This window comes from Paralichthys olivaceus, chromosome 15 (assembly GCF_024713975.1).
Source record: "Paralichthys olivaceus isolate ysfri-2021 chromosome 15, ASM2471397v2, whole genome shotgun sequence".
Lineage (NCBI taxonomy): Eukaryota > Metazoa > Chordata > Actinopteri > Pleuronectiformes > Paralichthyidae > Paralichthys > Paralichthys olivaceus.
The window spans coordinates 20959237-20981080 of record NC_091107.1 but is presented as its reverse complement, the minus strand read 5'-3'; the positions used below and the strand labels follow the sequence as shown (position 1 = coordinate 20981080).

The window sequence follows — 21844 nt, the reverse complement described above, 5'->3', positions numbered from 1 at the left end:
GTTTCACCCATGTGACACTCAGATGTCCCAGCATGCTGTTTGTGAGGCGATCTTTTTGTTGTTGTTGTTGTTGTTGTTGTTGTTCTGTATGAAAAGTGAGTCAGTGTTTTGAAGGAACGTCGGATAAAAGCCTGAGGGGAGTCATTTAACTGTTGTCAAGTTTGATCATAAAACTGCTCACAAAGGGAGGATCTGCTTTCATAAGTCACAAGAACTGATTACACAGTTATGAGAACTATTCCCAGAGGAGCCTGGTAATGAGCTGAACACACACACACACACACACACACACACACACGAGTGGTGGTAACTGTGTCACATATAGATGTGTGAAACTGAATGTAGTTGACTTGAACTGACAAATCAGTTTACTGTCATAGTTTAATAATATTAGCTCTTTATTAAAAAATACTGAGGAGGTTATGTTTTCACACCTGTCCATTTGGTTGTCCATAAAAACAACTGAGCAGATCGTCACGAATCTCAATGACAGGACGTGCTATGGGTCTGAGGAGAACTCTAGTGAGGATCCAGTATTTTTCTTTTTCTTTTACTTTGTGAGATCGGGTGTTTTTCAACATATCCACTGTTTTCACAGAGAATAATTCATGGATCGTGATGAAAAATAAACCGGTACATCAAGAGAACTGATGTCAGTGGTGTGTGTAAAATTCAGTGCTGTTTTATTTCATTTAAGGAGACTGTTGGGAGGTATATGCACTTCACTGTGACTGCCATTCTAGTTTTATATGAAATATCAACTGTGCACTGGATGGAAGGGAGGTTTTCCGTCCTATCAAGAATTCATATCTGGGGTGAGGAGATGAAAAAAGATGCTTAATGCTGTGGAGGAGGATTTGTTTTGACATAGAATTGTAAAATACTGAATAATGGCTGAAAACGTCAAGAGCTTAAATAGAAAAGAAGCTTGAGAAGTGACAGGAGGGATCTGTCGCCTGTTGTGATTCAGCTCTGCCCTCTAGCGGAGCAGCTCTGTCATCACACAGCAGTGTCTCTGTGGCTGAGAGTGAAAGCTTGAGATGAAGTAAATCCAGAGGAAAAGAAGAAACTCATAAATGTTACAGAAATTAGAATTATATTATATTTATAATCCCAGACAAAACAAAGTGAGTCAACAGAGCTGTTATGATGTATGGAACACTGACCTCTGCTGGTTCAAACTAGTACAACAGGAAAGATCTTGGAAATTGAATAATTCTGAAAGCTGTTCTGACATTTTTGTCTCATCCACTGACTCAATGGTTTTAATTAACTGTTTATCGAATGTAATGATTTAAATATGATGACTTTGTTTTTATTTATTCCAGACATTCTGGTACATTAATAAAGAAAACTCCACATTTCAACACAACAAATGTCTGTAAAATGTTGTATTTATCAATTTAAACATTAATTATTTATTAATTAAATATTTCTCGAACTTTAAATTTTCACTTTTGAAAGGTGTTTAAACTGCAAGTTAAAAAGTTTTTGGTTTCATGTTGTGGTTTATTCTAAACAACTGGATTTGTTCAGTTAAAGGAACAATTCGTCAGGAGTCTCATCAACCCAAAGACAATAGAAGTGATGTTTAGAAATTCATAAAGTGACAAACTGCTGACTGTACTGAGTTAAAAATAAGACATGTTGATAAATGACCATGAGATTTTACACTGTAGAGCAGTCTGGTGTAAAGTTAGCATGCATTGCTTCCATTCCACAAGCAAAGAACAAGCAGAATTTACTTTGAAATGAAATTGAGCCAAAGAATTTGACTTTGTTTTGATTAAAGTTCTAACAATATATAATCCTTATTTACATGAGGACATATAAGTAGTAAAACCTTTTAAATATGTAACATTCAAGTACACAATTTATAATTTATCATGAGCTTCTTGTGGATATATCAAATCGTCCACTCTGTCTCATTAAAAGTTTGCATGTAGCCTATAGAGTGCTGTATAGGCTACTGCAGCACCACTGATCTACAAAGCAGTTTAAAGCAACAAACAGGATATCAGTATGTCCTTTGTGTTTCAGAGAAGCAGATCAGTATTTTAATAGGGATAAATCCTATGATGATGACATTTTGTTTCAGTGTGAACAGGCAGGGTCATTTGTTCAGAGTCATTTGTATGATATCAACAAAGAAGATTTATAAGAATTGATCTTAAAAGACTCATCTGAGCACACAAAATGACTGTGTAACCGAATGAGACACAGTCTTGTATAATATATACGAAACAATTTATACAGTAAATGTATCGTCACATCATATCAGTGATTATGTTTTCTGATATGCACCAATATGAAAACTTTTATTTTACAGAATCAACAATGCAGAAAAGACGCATGCATGTTTACACTGTTTGTACATAGATGTGCATTTTCTTCGTATTTATTGTTATTTAGAGTTTATGGTTAAATGAAGCCTCGATTACATTTTGTTTAATAAATATTGATGGATATGTGAGTATGGGAACTTTTCCACTCTTAGTAGTGTGTGAGTATTTGCATCTGCCCCTTAAAATTCCATATATTTTCCAGATCCCTGTATTGTCACTCACATGTGTGTATATAAGGAAAATGAACTATTCTTAAGAGTAACAGTATTAATACATGTGTGTGAGGGGCCCAGGACCAGGGTTATTATAGTTAACGAAAACTAAAACTAAAACTAGCAATGAAAAAATAATTTAGTTAACTGAAATAAAAATAAAAACAACAATTACAAAAAAAAAGAAGACTAAATAAAAACTACAATGAACAATGCAAAACTAACTAAAACTAAAGTGAATTGCAGATAAATTCAGTTTAGTTTTCTCCCTCTGTTACTGTCTGTCCTGCAGGTGATGGTTAAAGAAGGAAATGAAAGGACTTGATAAACCATATTTGGTGTCACACATTGTTTCATCCTTTTTCAGCTTCTCTAAACCTAAATCAAGGCTTTCTCTTAATACCTGGAAAAACTAAAACTAAATAAAAACTGAACTGAAACTAGTCGATTCCTCAAAATAAAAACTAAACTAAAACTACAAAATCACTTGTTGAACTGAATTAAACTAACTAACTAACTGTCCCAAGAGGAAAACAGAGGACAGGCTGGTGTTGCTCCGGCAGGGGGACAAAGTTTACATGACACGTCAATAAAGACAAAGACAAACTCGTCTGATAGGGACAGGTCCTCTCCACATGACTGCTGGCGCATGCGCAGTCCGCGGGTTGTAAGTGGAACTCGTGAATAATCTGGCGTTCGTTTTTTTTTTTCTTTTTTTTCTTTCTGTTCATCTGAGCTCCAGAGTCTCACTGTTCCTGCTCCACAGACAGAGCCACCGACAGACCGAGCCACAGACAGACCGAGCCGCGGACACACACTCCACTGGGCTGCGGACATGAGCTTCTTCGGCTTCGGGCAGAGTGCGGACATCGACATAGTTCTGAATGACGCCGAGACGAGGAAGAAAGCGGAGCACAAGAGCGAGGACGGCAGGAAGGACAAATATTTCCTCTTCTTCGACGGAGAGACGGTGTCGGGCAAAGTCAACGTGACGCTCAAGTACCCCGGAAAGAGGCTGGAGCACAACGGCATCAAGATCGAGTTCGTCGGGCAGATAGGTGAGCTGCGGCGGCCCTGAGCTGCTACAAGTAGCCGGGGAGTGACAGGAGGCTCCGGGCAGCTAGCTCCAGGCTACAGGGCTCTCTGTGTGTACTTTACGACATGGGTGTTAATGTGTCTCACACACACACACACACACACACACACACACACACACACACACACACACACACACACACACACACACACACACCGTCTGGACAAGTGTCCGTGTGAACCGGGTCTCGTGACACCCGGAGGTGCGAGCTAACGTCAGCTGACAGCGCCGCCATTGGCCCGCTGCCTGGTTGACCTTTGACCCCAGTGGCTCGCAGTGTTGTTGTGTTGGCGTCACGTGACACCGACACTTCTCTTAACGAACACCACAGCGACGATCCGCAGTTAGCCACAGGTGGACCAGCACGGCTAGTGCTAACACACTGGATCTGAAGAATGCTAAGTAAGCGGTCTCACAAGAACCCAACCTGTGAGGAGCTGAAGGTTTCTAATGCAATTATGAATCCCAGGCATTCCCTCTGTTAAACACGAGCAGCTTGTTCCGTAAAGCTAATGAACTCAGTGAATATCAAGAGCTAGGATGTCACTGTGAGAGCACAACGCTGCCAACACCCCTCACCTCACCCTCCCCTTCCAAACATGAAAAATAACCTGTGGTAGCTTCAGTTGTCATAAAAACTCAAAAGGTGTTTAGTTTGTCCAGTCTGGACTAATGTAAAAAACATGGCGGCCTCTGTAGAGAGGGTCTCCTCCATGTAAATATAAAGTATTTAAATATAAAGGGTCTTTTCTGGGGTAAAGAAAACTACAATTCGTACAATTTAGATGAAATAAACTATTGAAAACATCGTGAGGATTATTCTACATTACATTTCTGCCAATAGTTCCCTTTCACTTAAATCTGACACACTGGACCTTTAAATTCAGCAGATTCAGAACCAGCACCAAAGTGTAATGGATTCTTCCCTGACCCATCTATCCACATCCCTGCTTTACGTGTTGTGGTCATCTCTCCAGTGCTTTCATATGCAATCTTGCAAACAAATAAACATCCAAAGGGACAGAGTTGAAAACCAATTTCTTTATGAAGGTAAATTTCTCTTTCGCAAAATAAAATAGAAACACCTGGACAGTTACAGGAGCACTTTTATGGTTATGCAGTGCAGCCTTTATTTCATATTCTGACTTTAAGGTCCAGCCAGGTTTTTTTTACTGTCGTCCAAACTGGACAAACTAAAACCTTTGGCGTTTTCATGACAACTGAAGTTCACCACAGGTTCTCTGTCATGTTGGGAAGGGGAGATGAGCAGTATTCAGCTGCAACATGACACTTCACCTCTAGATGTCACTTAATTCTACACACTGAACCTTTAAGGTATATTATGATCTTATAAAGTATAAAAGTCATTGTAGCAGAATAAACTGTGCCACATTATACAAAATAATTCAAAATGACCTCCACCTAGAATAGCTGCTGTGTACATGTCAATATGTTACACTATGAGCAAACAAAAACTGTTCAGAAATCAGAGGAAATTAAAATCATCACAAATATAATGACACCAATATCAGTAAAGTAGAAGTGTGATTATAAAATGTATGAAGATCCTTTAGTTGAATATGATGTAGCAGCTATTATTTAACCATTACTTTCATCTGATTCCTCCTCAATTTGAGGAAGTAATTTGTTATCTGACCTGTTTAAATGTTAACGTAGCCAGGAAAACATCCGGGAACAATATTTATATGAAGGTGTCATGTCAGGGCGATAGAGTGGAAAAATTGAAGAAGTGATACTGGCCAACATAAGTGGATCAGCTGGAGGCTGATCATAAGAAGATGTTTTTATATACTTATAGAAAAAGAGAACTTCCTATGAATGACATGTCATTAGAAATCTGCAGCAACATTTCAAAAGGGTTTCTCTGTGTAAAGTCACCTTCGTGCTTGATTAAGAAAAGATTCAGTGAAGCGACAGTTCCTTTGTAACATTTTAATGTTTCACTAGTTTACAGTCTTTCATTCTTTTGAAAAATGCAGTCTTAATAGTTAGGCTTTTTTGATTCTTGCCAGACACTTTGACCACGAATGCATCCTGAATGTTGCAGCTCCTCCTGTTCCTCTTTTTCTTCATGTCAGCAGCTCTCTCCAAATGAGAGCAAGTACAGTATATAATCATATAATAGTATGTAATAGTGAAGTACTGCAGTAGATGTGGGCCTGGTCACTGAATAACAGTCCATTATCTCAATGATGTTTCAGAATAAAGCAGCCGGAGGCATTGGACATCCACAGTAGTCAAGATTAAGCTATAACAGTCATCAGATCTTGGGTGGTTGCAGCTGTCAGCTTTTGAGGAAAGATTCTCCACAAACGTCTGTAAAATGTGTGAAACTGCTGCACTGCAGCTGTGTGATGATATTACTGTCTTTTCCAGAGCTGTACTATGACAGAGGAAACCACCACGAGTTTGTGTCTCTTGTGAAAGACTTGGCTCGGCCAGGGGAGCTCACGCAGTCCCAGACATTTGACTTCGAGTTCACACATGTGGAGAAACCCTACGAGTCTTACACCGGGCAAAACGTCAAGCTACGGTGAGCTCTGCTCTGCGCACAGTGTGCATGAATTATTTACAATGTAAATTAGAGTTAATAGGATTTCTTTCACATTGGTTTTCATAAGATATGCTCTGTACATAATAGTTCTGTATGTAGAGAGTTTTCATGCAACTGATACAATATCACCGGGTGAAGAAACATCCTCACTCCTTATTGTTTTTGTTTTCAAATCATGACACCACATTTATCATTAGCTTATTATCATACCAGTGGTAAAGTTAGCATGCAACATGCTAAAAGGCTAAACATCAACAGGAATTACTGCATTCACAAGCTCCTCAGGACGTCCTATTTCCCCAAATGTGAGATCATCGTTCTGACTTTGATGTGTTTGAAGTTGGAATGTGGAAAAATCATGAATGTTGTAAATGACCAGTTATATTTCCGTGTTTAGATCATTAAACTACATCTTGACATATCTGTCCAAAATTTGCATGATAATGAAGAGCAAAGATCCGGAGTGACAGGCATATAGATAATTTAAGGTACATTTATAATACAAATGTCTATAATTGGCCAAGACCAAGGACATTCACAAAAAAGTGAAAACGTTTACATTAAAAGCTACTATTTAGAGCTGATTGCTAAATTGTGTTAATTGGTGTATATTTGATGACGTCAGCATATTTTCCAAGTTGTTCTGTCTTGAGATGGAGTTCACATGAATTTTCCCATTTGGGAACACATTTTTCCAATTGAACGCACAATGACTGGTGTGTGGGGACATGTGAGGAGTAAGACCTCACATGTCGCTCACTGACTTCAGTGTTGCAGTCTGGCTTCATATAATGACATATAATGGTCGCGAGCTAATTTTTGCTTTAACTTCCAGCTACTTCCTGAGGGCGACAGTCAGCCGGAGACTGAATGACATCAGCAAAGAGCTGGACATTGTGGTTCACACACTCAGCACCTACCCTGAGCTCAACTCCTCCATCAAGATGGAAGTGGGCATCGAGGACTGTCTACACATAGAGTTTGAATACAATAAATCAAAGTATGATGTCTTTATACAATAAACCCCAAAACTAACTTTATTTTTCTAAGTTAACTCTTGGAGAGTGAGACAAGAGATGGTTTGACAGATTGTGTCGTTTGCAGGTATCACCTCAAAGATGTGATCGTAGGCAAGATTTACTTCCTGCTGGTGAGGATTAAGATCAGACACATGGAGATTGATATCATCAAGCGGGAGACAACTGGCACAGGACCCAATGTCTACCACGAGAACGACACCATAGCAAAGTATGAAATCATGGATGGTGCCCCAGTCAGAGGTAATGAGAAGGGTCGGGTAACGAGCTGTGTTTCTACTCTGGGTTCCTGTCGTGATGTTGTTTCCTGTCAGTCGATCATTAATCCTGCTCCTGACCTCCTGTGCTGCAGGAGAGTCCATCCCCATCAGGCTGTTTCTGGCAGGCTACGAGATGACGCCCACCATGAGGGACATTAACAAGAAGTTCTCTGTGCGGTACTACCTCAACCTGGTGCTCATTGATGAGGAGGAGAGACGCTATTTCAAACAGCAGGTACAAACACCACGCTGCAACAGTTCATGTAAAAAAAAATTAATTGGCGGCCATTTTGCCAACCAATTTATCACTAATGCGAAAGCTTTTCCAATCTGATTTCTGCTTCGTATCATTGTAATTGAATGGAGAGGTTTTGTGAAGTATATATAATTCATCTAGGGTGAGATGATCAATAGTTCTCTTAAGTCTGCCACTTAGAAGCAACTCCACCACCAGCATCTGAGCCCTTGTTCAGAACGGGTATTGACATCTGTCCTGGGGGATCTGATCACAAGTGGACAGCATTAAGTACGTGTGTTCACACCTGGCATTAAAATGCATCCTGAATGTGTCTCTTGTGACCACTTGTGATCAGATCTCACCAAATAATGTTGTATTTACCGTGAATACATGAAGACATGAATGAGTGCATGCATGCAGCTATTAAGAAAGACTTAACCAATTTAAGGTACACTCAGGTCAACTTATTAACACAGAGAGGCTTAAAAATATGTTTGAACTCTAGCAGGTCAGAGATGTCAGCTGAGTAGATGGTCCTTCATATTTGCTCCTTCGTGCATCTGTGTGCACACAGTGACACTAATGAAGACGTTATAAAAGTAGCTAACTCCTCCTGTATTCACTCTCCAATGGGCTGCTGAGTTAGACTGCTGCTGGCTCAAGCCTCATATTTGATATACAGACAACAGCATGGTGTGGGTGGCTGTGGCACAGGAGTAGAGCGTGTCCTCCACTCATCAGACGTTTGGCGGCTCAATTCCTGTCTCCTCCACTCCTCGTTCCGAACATGGCCAAGATAGTGAACTCCCTATTGCCCCTAGGAGAACGTCCTGCACATAGATGCACTGTATAAATGTGTGTGAATAGGCGGATGACAAAACTGCTGTGTAAAGCACTTTGAGTCGTCATTAAGACTATAAAGTAAAAAAGTGTTTTCCCCAATGTGTTAAACTTGGGCTGGATCAGAAGAGCTCCCCTTGGGCTCTGAACAATTTTATGATCTTCTGTAGACTAAACAGCAGAATAGTAGATCATTAAAATAGTCATGGTTGCTGGGTTATTAAATATGTGGCTAGCAGCTCTCTGACAGGATATAAGGTCATTCCTTAAAATTGACCTAAATCTGCTAAATTATAAACAGTGCATTTATAGTGAGAGTCTCTATAGCATTTCCACTGGAGGAACCTTCCCCAGGATTTAGGAACATTTGCAGGGACATGCATTTCCACTGCAGCGACGAGGGTCCTTATTAAGTCCTGGGGAGAAAAAAAAACCTCCCCTCTCAGGGGGGGGGATATTGCTGAACATGTCTGGTTGGTTGACTGCTCCTGCTACTTTCAGCCAGTCCATCTCTGAAATAGATGTAAAATCTCTTTCCTTGCTTTTCCTTTTAATTGGTGAAATAGAGTGAAAAGGAAAAACAAACAGATAAACAAAGAGAAAGTAACATAGAAGATAGACATAGTGGGAATATATATATATATACACAGATAGTTATAACATAGAGAAGTGACAATGTTAACTCTGTGATATTTAAAAAGTCTGGATTAGATAGATTACATGAAAAATCAGTTTTCTTCATGTAAGTCCAGCATTTGGGGGGATTGAATTTGCTACGTAATAACATTAAAGATCTCTACGTCACAAACCCAGGCATAGTTTTAATTTGACAGCTCCGTTGAGTTTAATTTCGAATGTATATATTATTCAGATATTTGCTATTTGTAAGTCATTGGTGTTGTGTTGTAACATTTCAGGAGATCACTCTGTGGAGGAAAGGTGACATCGTGAGGAAGAGTATGTCTCACCAAGCGGCCATCGCCTCCCAGCGCTTCGAGGGCTCCTCCAATCCAGAGAAGTCTCAGGCCCAGAGCAACGAAGAGGACGACAGCTAAAGCCCAGCATGCACTTCACCCGCCGCGTAGTGAGTGTCTGAGTGAACACAGTGCAGAAACCGTCAGCAGAGTCTGAATGTGTATATCATGTTTGCATCAAGATAGAATGCACTGCAGTGTTTTTCAGAACGTGTGTGTATGTGAGAGAGCGAGAGGTTTTGAAATATGACTGTGTGTTTGTCCAGGGAACAAACAGTGAGATCCGGCTAAAGCTGTAGTTGCAAATAATTTTAAGTGTTTGTTTTAACCATCTTGAAGTACCAGCTGGGTGGAGTTTACCACAGAAAGACTTCTGTCATTAAACACTGCACAGATTCAATTTACTTAAAGTGCTTACTTAATTCTTTCTGTGTTTTTTATACAGTTATTGATCGGGACAAACTTCACCTATTAGATGCACTTAAATACCATTTGCAGATCCTGTTTGGCCGATACCTTTAATTCTTATGTGTACGAATGTAGAGAACGTGGCAGAGAGCCACCTCGTGTGTTTTTCTAACGCAAGCTTTCTGTCAAACTGCTTACTTGGCTGGACAATTGCGCTGTGCAGAAACTGTAATCAAACTGTAGATTTATTTTAAAAAAAATTCATCTTATAATACATGTCTGCACACTAGAGGGTGAAATTAATTAATGTAAGATTATTTTCCTGCCGTGTGCTTTGCTGAGTAACAGCTCCTCTCATTTGGTTTTAATTAAAAAGTTTGTTAAAAATGTTTTGCTTCCTCATGAGAAAAGAAAATACCTTTAACATATTTGTATAGGAAAATGCTTCAATTATTTTCATACATTCCAAGACTCTCATCAGAAACAGACATGCCGACAGAGTATTTATTTTTTATTAAAAGTCCATTTCTAACCAGAATTGAACATCTTTGATGCATCAGTTAGTTTTGGGTCCGGTTCAGGTGGAGCCACTGCTGCTTCTTAAAAATGTGGCACTTGTAAGTGATGTGGGATCTTTTCATCCATCATGGTTTCAGTTCCCGATCGCTTTTCTGATTTGCACTATAATCTCATTATGTTTTGTTGTCTTCTCTGCTCTCAGTGCTGCTTATGAACTGACTGGACTTGTGACAGGGTTCAGAATAACAGTAAAAGCCAGACTCCACTTCCCCAGAGCTTCACCTCAGATCTGATGTAGACAGTATTACAGCTGTGCACAGGGACATGGCCGACACAGATGTTGTGAGTCCTGACTGCCTGTAGGTGAGTTAGCTTTGTGCCTAAGGGTTTATTGCCAAAACGTTTCAGTGCAATACTAGAGAGTGACAAGTTGCAAAGTAAAAAATGAGTTAAGTGTAAAGATGGTTTCCAATCATTTTATTTTGGAAAAGGTAAATACATGAGTAAGGCTACTCAGTCATATTGAGAAACTCAGAAACCGAAGAATCCCAAACTATCTTTGAAACAACATTAATTCAGTTTTGTCCTGCAATTGTCTGGCAGAGTTCCTGCACCATTACTTCCTTTTATTTAGTTTCCTTTTCCATTCTGAAATAGCAAGAGCACACGAGTGAATATAAAGTCTGAAGCACTGAAACTGAGCCGCAGCTCTCAGCTTGTTGTCCTTACTTTGCCCCGTAGCCTGCAGCCTTTTGCTCGACAAGCTTCTGCTGTGCACCTTTGCAAAATCTATCACTGTGTATCATAATGTGAGATTTCTAAATGTTTATGTTCCGTACTTTTTTTTTCGCAAAAAGGTCAGATTCTTAGTGTGCTGTTGTGCTAAAACATGTCCAGTGTCACCAGACTGCTGTTCCTGCTAAAAACTGCAGAACACCAGCCTGAGGTGTTGATCTGAGCCAACAGGACTTTATTATTCAGATTCATGTAGCTTGACTGAGGAGGTTTTCTTTGACATGTTATTGATAGTGGTAGAAATCACTGTCATTTACGCTACTCTGCATCTTCTGGTAAAACTCTAAGAGACTATATGAAAATGATTGGGCTGGAGAGGAGAGCTGAACCTTAACTCTGACCTTTTTTTAATTCCCTCCTCTGGGCAATCAGAGTTTGCTTTAAAATATGAATAACCTTTATAAATTGCAACACCCTCCTCCCTAATTTTTCAAACTAACCACAATTTCACTCTTCAAGTGTGAGTTGGTAAGTTGTTTCTAAAACACTTCTCATCTGATTAGTGCTTCCAGCTGTTAGTGCCAGTGTCACTGAATCAGGGAACAGGAGGCAATCACCAGTGTTAGGCAACCCAACCTGACCTACAACTGGGAGGACAGGTTGGGATGTGCCCGGAGCAGTACAAGGTGATGCTTTATGGCTCTAGTTCATAAAAAAGGAAAAGGGAGAGACTGGAGGGAAATAACAGAAAATTATCTTTACTTTCTGTGTGAAGCTTCAGACAGAAATAAGATTTATTAAGATCCACATCCTTGAGGTAATGACTGTTGTGATTTGGCACTACACAAATACATTTGAACTGAATCTGCTGTTTCTCAAGAATGATAAAACTTTCAACTTGTAATTAGGGGCATAGGCTACAAGGCAAAAGTGATCTCAAGAACAGAGAGCACTTGCTAAATATCTACTAAATAACAGAAAGGTTAAACTTGAATAGAGAGACATGACCGTCACAAACTACTTATCAGTCTTTTGAATCTATAAAATCTCTAAAAATGGGGGCCACAAATTTCAACGCCTCTTTTCATTCCTCCCCCTGTTCTGTGACCCCACCTCCCAGCCCTGTAACTTTCATATAGTCTCTAAATTGTATAGAATGTATTCTCCATTATTCCCCTGCCTAATTCATTGTACTTTATTTTGCTGCTTGCTTCCACTGATCCAACCCTGAAATCTGTTGAAGAAAAGCAAGTTACTGTCAAGAAACCCAAAGCTTTTTTCGATGTGTCTTCTTATTTTATTTTCCGCCTGTACTTGTACAAACATGCCATAGCTAAACTAACCCAGATTGTAATAGAGACTAAACTGCGGTGAAAATGGAAAAGAGTGATGAATTGTACAGTGTACTATAAATGCACAATATAAATTAAACCTCCTCCTTTTTTATTTTCTCGTCATATTTTATCTTCCTGCCGGTAATTGCTGATTTGAATCATTTTACATTCCTGTTTTACTTTGCATTAAAAGGGAGTATCCGGACAACACTTCTTCTCTGTGTTCATATTTTGTGCAAAGTCACTCCTTCAAAAACTTCCCAAACTGATGGTCTGTATACTGAGCTCACTTCTACTAACATGGACACTGTAGTTTTTTTTTACCACACATCTAAAGATGACAACTACGACTGCGTGTGTAGTCCTGAAAGTGATGTAAAGTGTTTTTCACTTTTGCTGAGAGTACTGTTTTGCATTCTGCATCATGGTTGAATCCAGTAAAGCTCTCATAGATGACCACAGTAAATCCCCAGTATAACTGTGTGAAGCACATGTCGTCACTAGGGGGCAGGTTTGGATCAAACTTCTGTGTGAACCAGCTTTCTTGATGGCAAATCACAAACTAATTTGTACAACATATAGAGGCATTGTTAAATAACATGACTGTAAGCATCACAGATCATGAGTTAAGAGCAGTCGTCTAGACATTAGCGCTAAGTGATAACCTGCAGTTATTACAGCTGTCACACTCCACATCTGTAATTTAGGTCTTAAAGAAAATCCCAGTGTGGATCAGCCCTGCAAAGATTTCGAGCGAAGGTAGTTTTTTTTCTGCCTCAGAAATAAAAAAGGAAACTTGTCACTCCTGAGGCAAATCTCTTGCTTTTATGTGGAGTGCAGCAGATAAAACTCCAAATGACTCATTCATCATGTTAAATAGGGAGTGAAGCTCCAGCAGCTAAATAGATTAAGGGACGTGTTACGTGATGAATGTGCTTTGTCAATATCCAGGGAGCACGTCTGCCATGCAAAGGAAAACCTTTAAACGGTCCTGAATAAATACAGAGTGAAGGTCCCAGCGTGCTCAGTAGGCTTCATCTGGAATTCCTTGTGTTGAACAGACAGAGCAACAGTGTGGTGGTGCAAGTGCAGATGGACCATAACAACATGTTCAACCATGTTCATGGGACAGACACACCGAATTCCAACCCCTTGATTTGAACAGATTCACTTTATTAGCTGAAGAAGAATCTATTGCCCACACTTTTCATTGTCACATGGCTCAGTGCAGGACTTACACAACTCCCCAGTGTGTCACATGTGTCCAAATCTGCTCCCTCAGCACGATGACAGCAGCTGTGGTATCTTTGCGTGTCTGAATGAACACACTTAAAGGTCCAGTGTGTCAGATTTAGGTGAAAGGGAACTATTGGCAGAAATTTAATGTAGAATAATCCTCATGATGTTTTCACTAGTTCATTTCATCTAAATTGTATGAATTGTAGTTTTCTTTACCACAGAAAAGGCCCTTTATATTTAAATACTTTATATTTACATGGAGGGGGTCCTCTCTACCGAGGCCGCCATGTTTTTTACATTAGTCCAGACTGGACAAACTAAACACCTTTTGAGTTTTTATGACAACTGAAGCTACCACAGGATCTTTTTCATGTTTGGAAGGAGAGGATGAGGTGAGGGGTGTATAGCTGCAACATGCAACTTCAACACTAGATCTCACAAAATTCTACACACTGCACCCTTAGTGACAACATGGGTTTGTGATGCCAGAAGAACAATATCATCAAAGATTCTCCAGACTGTCTCCAAACAACCACTTTCCTGTTCACACTAGACATTGATATCCATGATATGCTTTCAGTGGAGGGGATGGGGGAACAAAATCCACATGAGGCTCCAGGAGTCCAGAGGAGTCCAACTGAATGGAAATCCTCGAGAGTGCAGTCATCTTAGCACAAAATGTGTTCCTTTTGTCACTGTCCTTCAGCGTCCTCTAACAATCCATAAACATGCAGGTTTGGATAATTAGAGATCCCAAACTGCCATCAGCTGATGCTTCTTGGTATGTTGGTCTTGTAATGGACTGGCAACCTGCTGCCCAATATCAGCTGGGTTTCCCTGCGACCCTCAAAAAAATTAGATGGATGGATCTTCCTGTTCTTCCACTGCAGCTGAACAAGGAATTGGACATTTAAGAGAGAAAGACTGTAAGACTGCCGCTGAATCTTAGTTCTGTCTAAACTATTAACATTGTGCAGCTAATGACTGACTGAAACTTTATATGTGCATAAATACTTAAACATGCATTCTGTAAGTGCAACAATGTGCAGTGTTGTGCTATTATGAGAACAGACATGTTTGTCATGCAGCTGATGACAGTGACTGGGTATAAGCTGTAAATGTACGTCATGGTAAATCGCACACTGTATGAAAAAAGAAAGTATTTTGTTGAATGTGAATCTTGTGCCGGAGAAGTCAAGCACACTACAGATGCAGAACACCTTTGCTGCACAGTATTTCAGATGAGACTGGCTTCCCTACATACTCCTTTAGAGGATGTAACAAGGACTGTCATGATCAAACCATTATTCCCACTATTCTATCAGGTAAACACCCAATAGATTCACTTACTATCTGCCCATTGAATTTCACAAAAATACAGCTTGTAACCGGTCCCAAATTTAAATTGGTTGTAATACCTAAGAATAAATAAATAACATGCTTGTAAAAAACCAGACCTGCACAAATGTAAAACTATGAAAAATGATCATTTCAAGCCTTTCTGTCATAGTTTTACCTCTACACATAACAACACAGCCACAAATCAACACCTCGGTCCAAACAGTGTAAGCCAGGGTCATCTTCTGTTTACTGGCTTGAAGAAAGACAGTGCAGCTGTGTGCTGGACGTTGAATCCTCCGAAGCACATTGCCCTCAGAGGTCACCCTGCCTCTGTGCAGCATCTGTGTGTGCATGTTACTGCGACAGCTAAAAACTCCTCTCGCACTTCAGCGACACGCAAACAGTGTCGACTCTGATGTCTAATAAAAACTTTTATGGGGAATGGAGTTGTATATATATATCTTCATCAGCTGCTTTTACATAACTGTAAAACAAGCCATCATGCAACCACGACTACACACTCTTCCTGTCTGAACTGTATCTGGATGCACTTTAAACCTTTTAATCTAATGGGGATGTATTTAGCTCATTTCCTACACATGTTGGAAGGGCTGTACCAATTCACAACATCAGAGCAGAAGGGGCTTCATGAGGGTGGGGGGGCTTAAAGAGACTAAAGCTAAAACACAGTGTTTCAGACAGAGGCTGAAAATAGGAGCTGCAACAGTGGACAATATGAGGAAATGTGTTATCTGAACATTAGAATATATAAACCTTTTCGAGTAATATTCCAAATTAAAATTGTGAACTTGAATATGAGTTTATTTTAAAGCTTGGCTGGTGAGATGGAACTAGCCAAAATGGTTGTAAAGTAATTTAAATATCTTGTTTTTTTAATTGGCAATATCAAAACTGACCCTTATTGAAAAGAATTAATAATTTGACTTTATATTTTCAAGTGTTGTTAGTACTCCTAAGATATGTTGCAACACCTGCATGAATGGAGTAAAAACTCTTCAGCTGTGATTTGTAGCAAATACCAAACTAATGCTGTTTTCAGACATGAACTAGGGAGGATGTCTGGATTCATTTCACAGTGGAGACCACGTGTTTACAGCACATTTACTCTGGAGTCGGGCCTTATCACCAAAAGCTTTCTTGATGTCTTCAGTTGGTGTCTTCTACACGTGTGGTTCTACTTTTTCATCCTAAATTATTCTATAATTTGATTTTTTTCCCATTTTTGCGTGATAGCAATGTCAACAACACTCACTGGCATGTAGTGAAATCCCCAGAGGCCGTCTTCTGCTGGGTCCTAACATCGGCTCATCTGGACATTCCCCCGGAGTTGTTATTATGGGGCTTGCAGGAGAAATTCCAGAGTTACACTGATCTTTTCAACCTGATTCATAACATATAGTCACATTTCTCTGTCTTTTTATAAAGTGTTAATCACAAGTGAGGTGTGGTCCACAGTGTGAGATCTACCCTCTGCCTCACGTTACTTGATCTGCAGCAGCAGTGGTTTTCTGTTGCCTCGCTCCCTGCATTAGATGATGATTTGAATCAGAAATGCTCAGAGGCCTTTAATCCTTATTTAACTTGGCAAACTGGCTAAAAACGGGCTTATACATGCCATGCATATGAAAGTTGCTGAACACAGTGCTGCACCACTGAGCATCTCCAGTGAAACATGTGGGCAGGGCCTTGCTCGGCAGCGCTTGGAGCATTGTTTGTTTGTGTGAGAGAGTGTTTTTCCAGTCATCACAAAACTCCAGGGAAAAGTCCGGAGGCTCTCACTCGGACAACTGCGTTCTGTCCAGCACGTCCGACATCAGCTTATGTCGAGTTTAGAGGAACTCATCCCTGAATCCCACAGGGAGGCGTGATACCCTCGGTGTGGCGGTGATGTGAATTCCCACTCTGGAGTGTTTGTCTCGCTTGGTGTGCAGCATTTCCGGCAGCACGTGAAGGCAGCACAGAGGCAGCGCTGCTCCGGCCAGGCTCCAGTCAGTGAGAGCTCTCCGCCGGGCAGCACATGGAGGAGATCCCGCTTCACTAGTTTCATCCTGGATCTGAATACCCACCGCGACTCCGGAGGAAAGGGACTTCAGTCAGATTCAAAGTGAGAAAGTGAGTGAATCTCTTCGGGGAGACAGTGGTTCTGACTCCCCCCCCCCCGCCGTTAGAACAGTAACGGCCGCCTGTGAGCGGCGTCGTCCCGGGGGGAGCCTCTTTTTGTTCAGGGGTGAACACACAGCTAACAACCGCTGGCGCCTTTTTACCTCCAGCCCGGAGAGTGACTGAGAAATGTCCGCGGACGCTCTGTGCCCGACGGGCGTGAGTCTGCTGGGTTAAGCCGCGATGAGGAGAGAGTTTACCAGCGGTGAAGCTCCAGCCGGGGACAGCGAAAGCTAAGCTCGTCCCAGCCGCCGCCGCCGCCGGTGCCCAGAGACGGCAGCCTCCGCCGCTGAAACACAGGTACTTCACTGGAGCTCTCCCCCGCTCGTCGTGTGGGTTTTACCCGCAGTTTCTTCACTCTGCTCGGCCAGAGCTGGAGACTTTAGTGGGCAGACTGTGTGAATTGTCTAGTGTGAGACGGCGCGCATGTGTGTGTAAGCGTGTTTGTATTGTGTGTGTGTGTGTAAGCGGGGGGGTGTTTACCAAAGCGAGGGTACATCTCTTCAGCTAGTCATTGCTAATCCCCCCGTAGTGAGAGTATTATCTGCAGAATCCCATTGAAAAATAGGGCAATTTAACCCTGCCGAGTGTGCCATTAATGTGGAATATCTTGTTCTCGCACATCCAACTACGTGCAAACAACAGAGCCGGTGAACTCTTCTCGTTCCTGGGAGTTTAATGGAGACATGATCTATTCATACGCCGCATGGTGAATCTGAGGATGCCGCATTCACTCGAAACCCGCATTGAGTCAGAAAAGGTTATTATAATTGTCCTTTTCGCCATTAACGCCGACCAGCATATGAATAAAACATTAAAGTGCTGCATCCTCGAATGGAGTTTGGTTTGTGGTGACGAAAAGTGCACACGTGAGGGTCTAAAAAGCTGGTGTGATGACGTCTGCTCGGTTCCGTAGCAAACAATTCATTTAGTGGATGATGATGTATTGTCTGGTTTAAAATCTCACATCATCTGCAGCTTCACTGAAACACGTGTCAGCTGTTTCGCCAGAGACAGACCGGATCCCTCTGCTTCCACCAGAACAGAAATAGATCAGGGTGATATCGTTTCAACAGTTGGGTTGAAAAGGAGAACCACTGGGAACTGTGTCAACTAATGGCTGCTAAATAACAACAATGCAACAATGTTGTGACTTGAATGCAGTCATTATCAATTCCAGTAGCATCCAGTCTAGACAAAAAAGTAGGAAAGCTACGGTTAAGACTGGATACAGATGTGCTAAAGGTTGAGCTGATCCCCAAAAACGTGTTGTTTTTCCTGACAGATCCGTATCCACAAATGTAGAAAGCAAGATGAATATAGTGAGAGTATCCACCAAAGCCAGTAACACTTACCGGCTCTGATTAAAGATGCTTAGACCATCCACAAGAATATGGAGCAACAAGCCAGTGTGGAAAACTCACCAGATATGTGGTCTGAGGGCATGACCCCCAGATAAAAGTCATATTTCTACTCTTTATTCTCTCACTTATGTTTGAAATGTTAATCATAAGTGAGGTGTGGTCCACAGTGTGAGATCGACCCTCTGCCTCACGTTACTTGATCTGCAGCAGCAGTGGTTTTCTGTTGCCTCGCTCCCTGCATTAGATGATGATTTGAATCAGAAATGCTCAGAGGCCTTGTTGTCTCAGTACCTGTACTCTGTACAATGACAATAAAGTTGAATCTAATCTAATCTTAATCCTTATTTAACTTGGCAAACTGGCTGCAAACGGGCTTACATGCCATCCATATGCAAATTGCTCAACACAGTGCTGCACCGCTGAGCATCTCCAGTGAAACATGTGGGTAGGGCCTTGCTCAGAGGCACTTTGAGCAATGTGTTCTCCAGAGGACTGAGAGTTTTCCAGTCATCTTATGCAACATTTTCCGGACAGCATAACCAATGGTTCGGCAACATGCCTCTTAGAGCTATTACATTGCTGCTTGATTGGGCTGGAACAGTTTACAAGTCATGGTTCGTTAACATGTTTGCTGTCAGGGTCACGGTTCAGTGCTGCATGTTTGTTTTTTTTGTGTTTTTGTGGAAACAAATTCTAACATCTTATCTCAATTTGTACAATCATACTAGCATTCTCTGCATGTTCGTGCTTGATTTCAGCCTGCCCCCTCCTCCAGTTTGACATAGTTCCTTCCAGGAAGAAATAACTGCACCTGCTTTTTCATAACTACTTCATCAAAAGGCTTCATCATTATACACTTGTTTACAACACCTGTCATTTTGCTCAAGGATAAACACTCACATAGCAAAGTGCTGCTGTAAATATCCTTTTTCAATCTGAAGGAGTGATTTACAAATGAGCAGTGTACAGACTAATCTTTTTGATAGCAGCTAGAATATATATACGATTCTTTGAATGAAATCTGATGTTGCAATATGGAGACCTTTGGCCAAATAGAACATTATGAATATTTGACGAGTCTGTGCTGACTGCATAAAGGGCACACCCTGTGTCACTGGGTGAGTTTCCATGTCAATTATACGTTTCTTTTGCACTGAATTTTTGGCGAGAGACTTGCATCCACCTATTTCAATTAGTCCTTCCTCTGTTAAAGTTTTAGAATAATGAGTTTTTGCTTGATGATTTAAACCATCAATCATTCACACACAAAGAGGCTGTAATTGCAGTTGTGATAAGTATTGTGTTCTTAGTTGAGCATTAAAGTCAGATGATTCATTTTCATTGTTCTGTTTTCTATTTTTTACTGCTAAATAGATCAAATTAAGACGCTATTAAGCACAAATTACTCATCAAATGTCAAATGGTGGACTAAACACTGCCTTTATTAACCTTGTCTACGCCACTGTACTTTAATGTTACCACATCTTCCAATTTATACAGCACAGTGTTCCTGGTGATAGTGCCAGCAAACCAGCTCTTCTACTCGTGGTATTCAACACTTGTTAAAGCAAACAACTGCGAGCAGCTACAAAGTTGTAATATGTCTGAAAAACCAAAAGTTCTTGTGATATATTTTGTTGAGTTGCCGTTCATTATTTAAATGTTTACAGAAATTTACCTACAAAAACACATGAGAAATGTGTACATTTAGTCAAGGTCTGTTTAGTGGCAGACTGACCCTCTGGGACGTCCCAGATCTTCTAAAAAGCATTGAAGCTAAGCAGAGTTTTAACATGAAGCTGCTTTTTTCAGTGCATTTACCCTGTTTAATCACCAAGCCCTCTTTTTTGGAAGGGAGGGGACCTCAAGTTGTTTTTCAACCAGATCTGTTTAGACTGAGCAGGGGGCCCATCAGCCCTTTATAAACTCGTGCAATGCCAGAATATTGTAGATATAGTTTTATTTGTGGCCACTGATGATCACTGAAATTAACTTCGTTTTCCTAACAAGACAGGAAACATTACCGACGGAAGGTACTAGATGGGAGCAAATGAGCAAAACCAATACCGTTGTTAAAGTTTGGACAGAGCAGCCACAGCTGAAAAAACAACTCACTCTGTGCTGCAACAGATAAGACTGAACCCATTTCAGATTTACTGCCATGGTAACTTCAGGATTAGCCATATCTCAACAGATAGAGGGGACAAGTATTTGTAGTTGTAAATCTTGGAGACTGCAGCACATTTGTCACATAAGCTAAGCTGCTGCATTGGAGTCTGAGCTCAGGTTCGGAACCAGTGGACAAATAAACCAAACGTGTGATACAAGAATAAGCAGCAAAAGTAAGAAGACAAAGTAGCAAGCAGCCTGTGCTGAATTCTGTGGTCTGAAGATACCTCAGGTCACGTCAACGTTTTGGAATTTGAAATTGGTTGGATTGCAGTGAAATGTAGTCCAGACATTCACTGCCCATAATTCAGTATGTCTTCATTAATGCTGGCAGTTTATTTTCCGGACCAATGGTTCTGTCTATTAAACAACAAAGAAATAAACTAATTCCACATAACTCAGAACTAGAAGCTGAACAAAGGAATAATTGGTCATTTGATTAATTGATTATCAAAATACTTGATAAACCAATTGTTTAGCTCTAGTCTGGTTTTTGATCAACAATCTGCAAAACTAATGGCATTCCCATCAGCTTTAGATGATGTTTAGCACTAATTAGCCAGTGCTAGCGTGCTAACTGGACTGAACGAAGATGGTGAACATTGTAAACATTGTCAACATGATATCGGCTTGTTAGCGTTGTTGTTGTGAGTAGCATCTTTGTGTTAGCATTAAGCTCAGAGCACCACTGTGCCTATGCACCTTGTCATGTTGGAAAAGAGTTAATTTGTGTGACGTGTGGTTCGAATGCAGTGGTTTCCAGCTGTTCTTCACTAGCATGGCTGCAGACACCAAAATCCAATGCTAACTCTGTAATTGATTATGAAAGTGTTGATGTGTTCTGTCTGTTGTTCAGACTTCACTTTCAATGAAACATCCATCAGTCCTGGATGAAATCAGTTGCTTTACCTGTGGAGGAGCTGAATTCCTAATGTCTTTTTGTTTGTGCTGTTGCATCATGACACGGATTGATGAAG

The 21844-nt window shown here is 40.7% G+C and overlaps 2 protein-coding genes across 7 annotated transcripts in view; both read left to right on the top strand.

Moving 5' to 3' along the window:
- Positions 1-3181: 3181 nt before the first annotated feature.
- vps26bl (vacuolar protein sorting 26 homolog B, like) lies at positions 3182-12783 on the top strand. 2 transcript variants are annotated; one of them, XM_069510206.1, is made up of 7 exons: positions 3182-3615; positions 6051-6207; positions 7064-7228; positions 7333-7508; positions 7618-7760; positions 9521-9687; positions 10707-12783. In XM_069510206.1, the coding sequence occupies exons 1-6, from the start codon at positions 3393-3395 to the stop codon at positions 9656-9658; spliced, it is 1002 nt and encodes a 333-aa protein (XP_069366307.1). In that variant the 5' UTR covers positions 3182-3392; the 3' UTR covers positions 9659-9687; positions 10707-12783. The 2 variants fall into 2 exon arrangements, with proteins under 2 accessions (XP_069366307.1, XP_069366306.1); XM_069510205.1 differs by having other exon boundaries at positions 9521-12783.
- A 3693-nt stretch (positions 12784-16476) lies between these two features.
- Positions 16477-21844, top strand: part of arhgap32b (Rho GTPase activating protein 32b) — a 98626-nt gene continuing 93258 nt past the window's right edge. For 2 of the 5 annotated variants that reach the window (XM_020085756.2, XM_069510202.1), the window contains exon 1: positions 16478-17634. The gene's annotated coding sequence lies outside the window, so the exon portion shown is untranslated. Of the gene's footprint in view, positions 17635-21844 lie in introns of all 5 variants that reach the window. The other 3 variants (XM_020085755.2, XM_020085759.2, XM_020085758.2) reach the window with 3 other exon arrangements.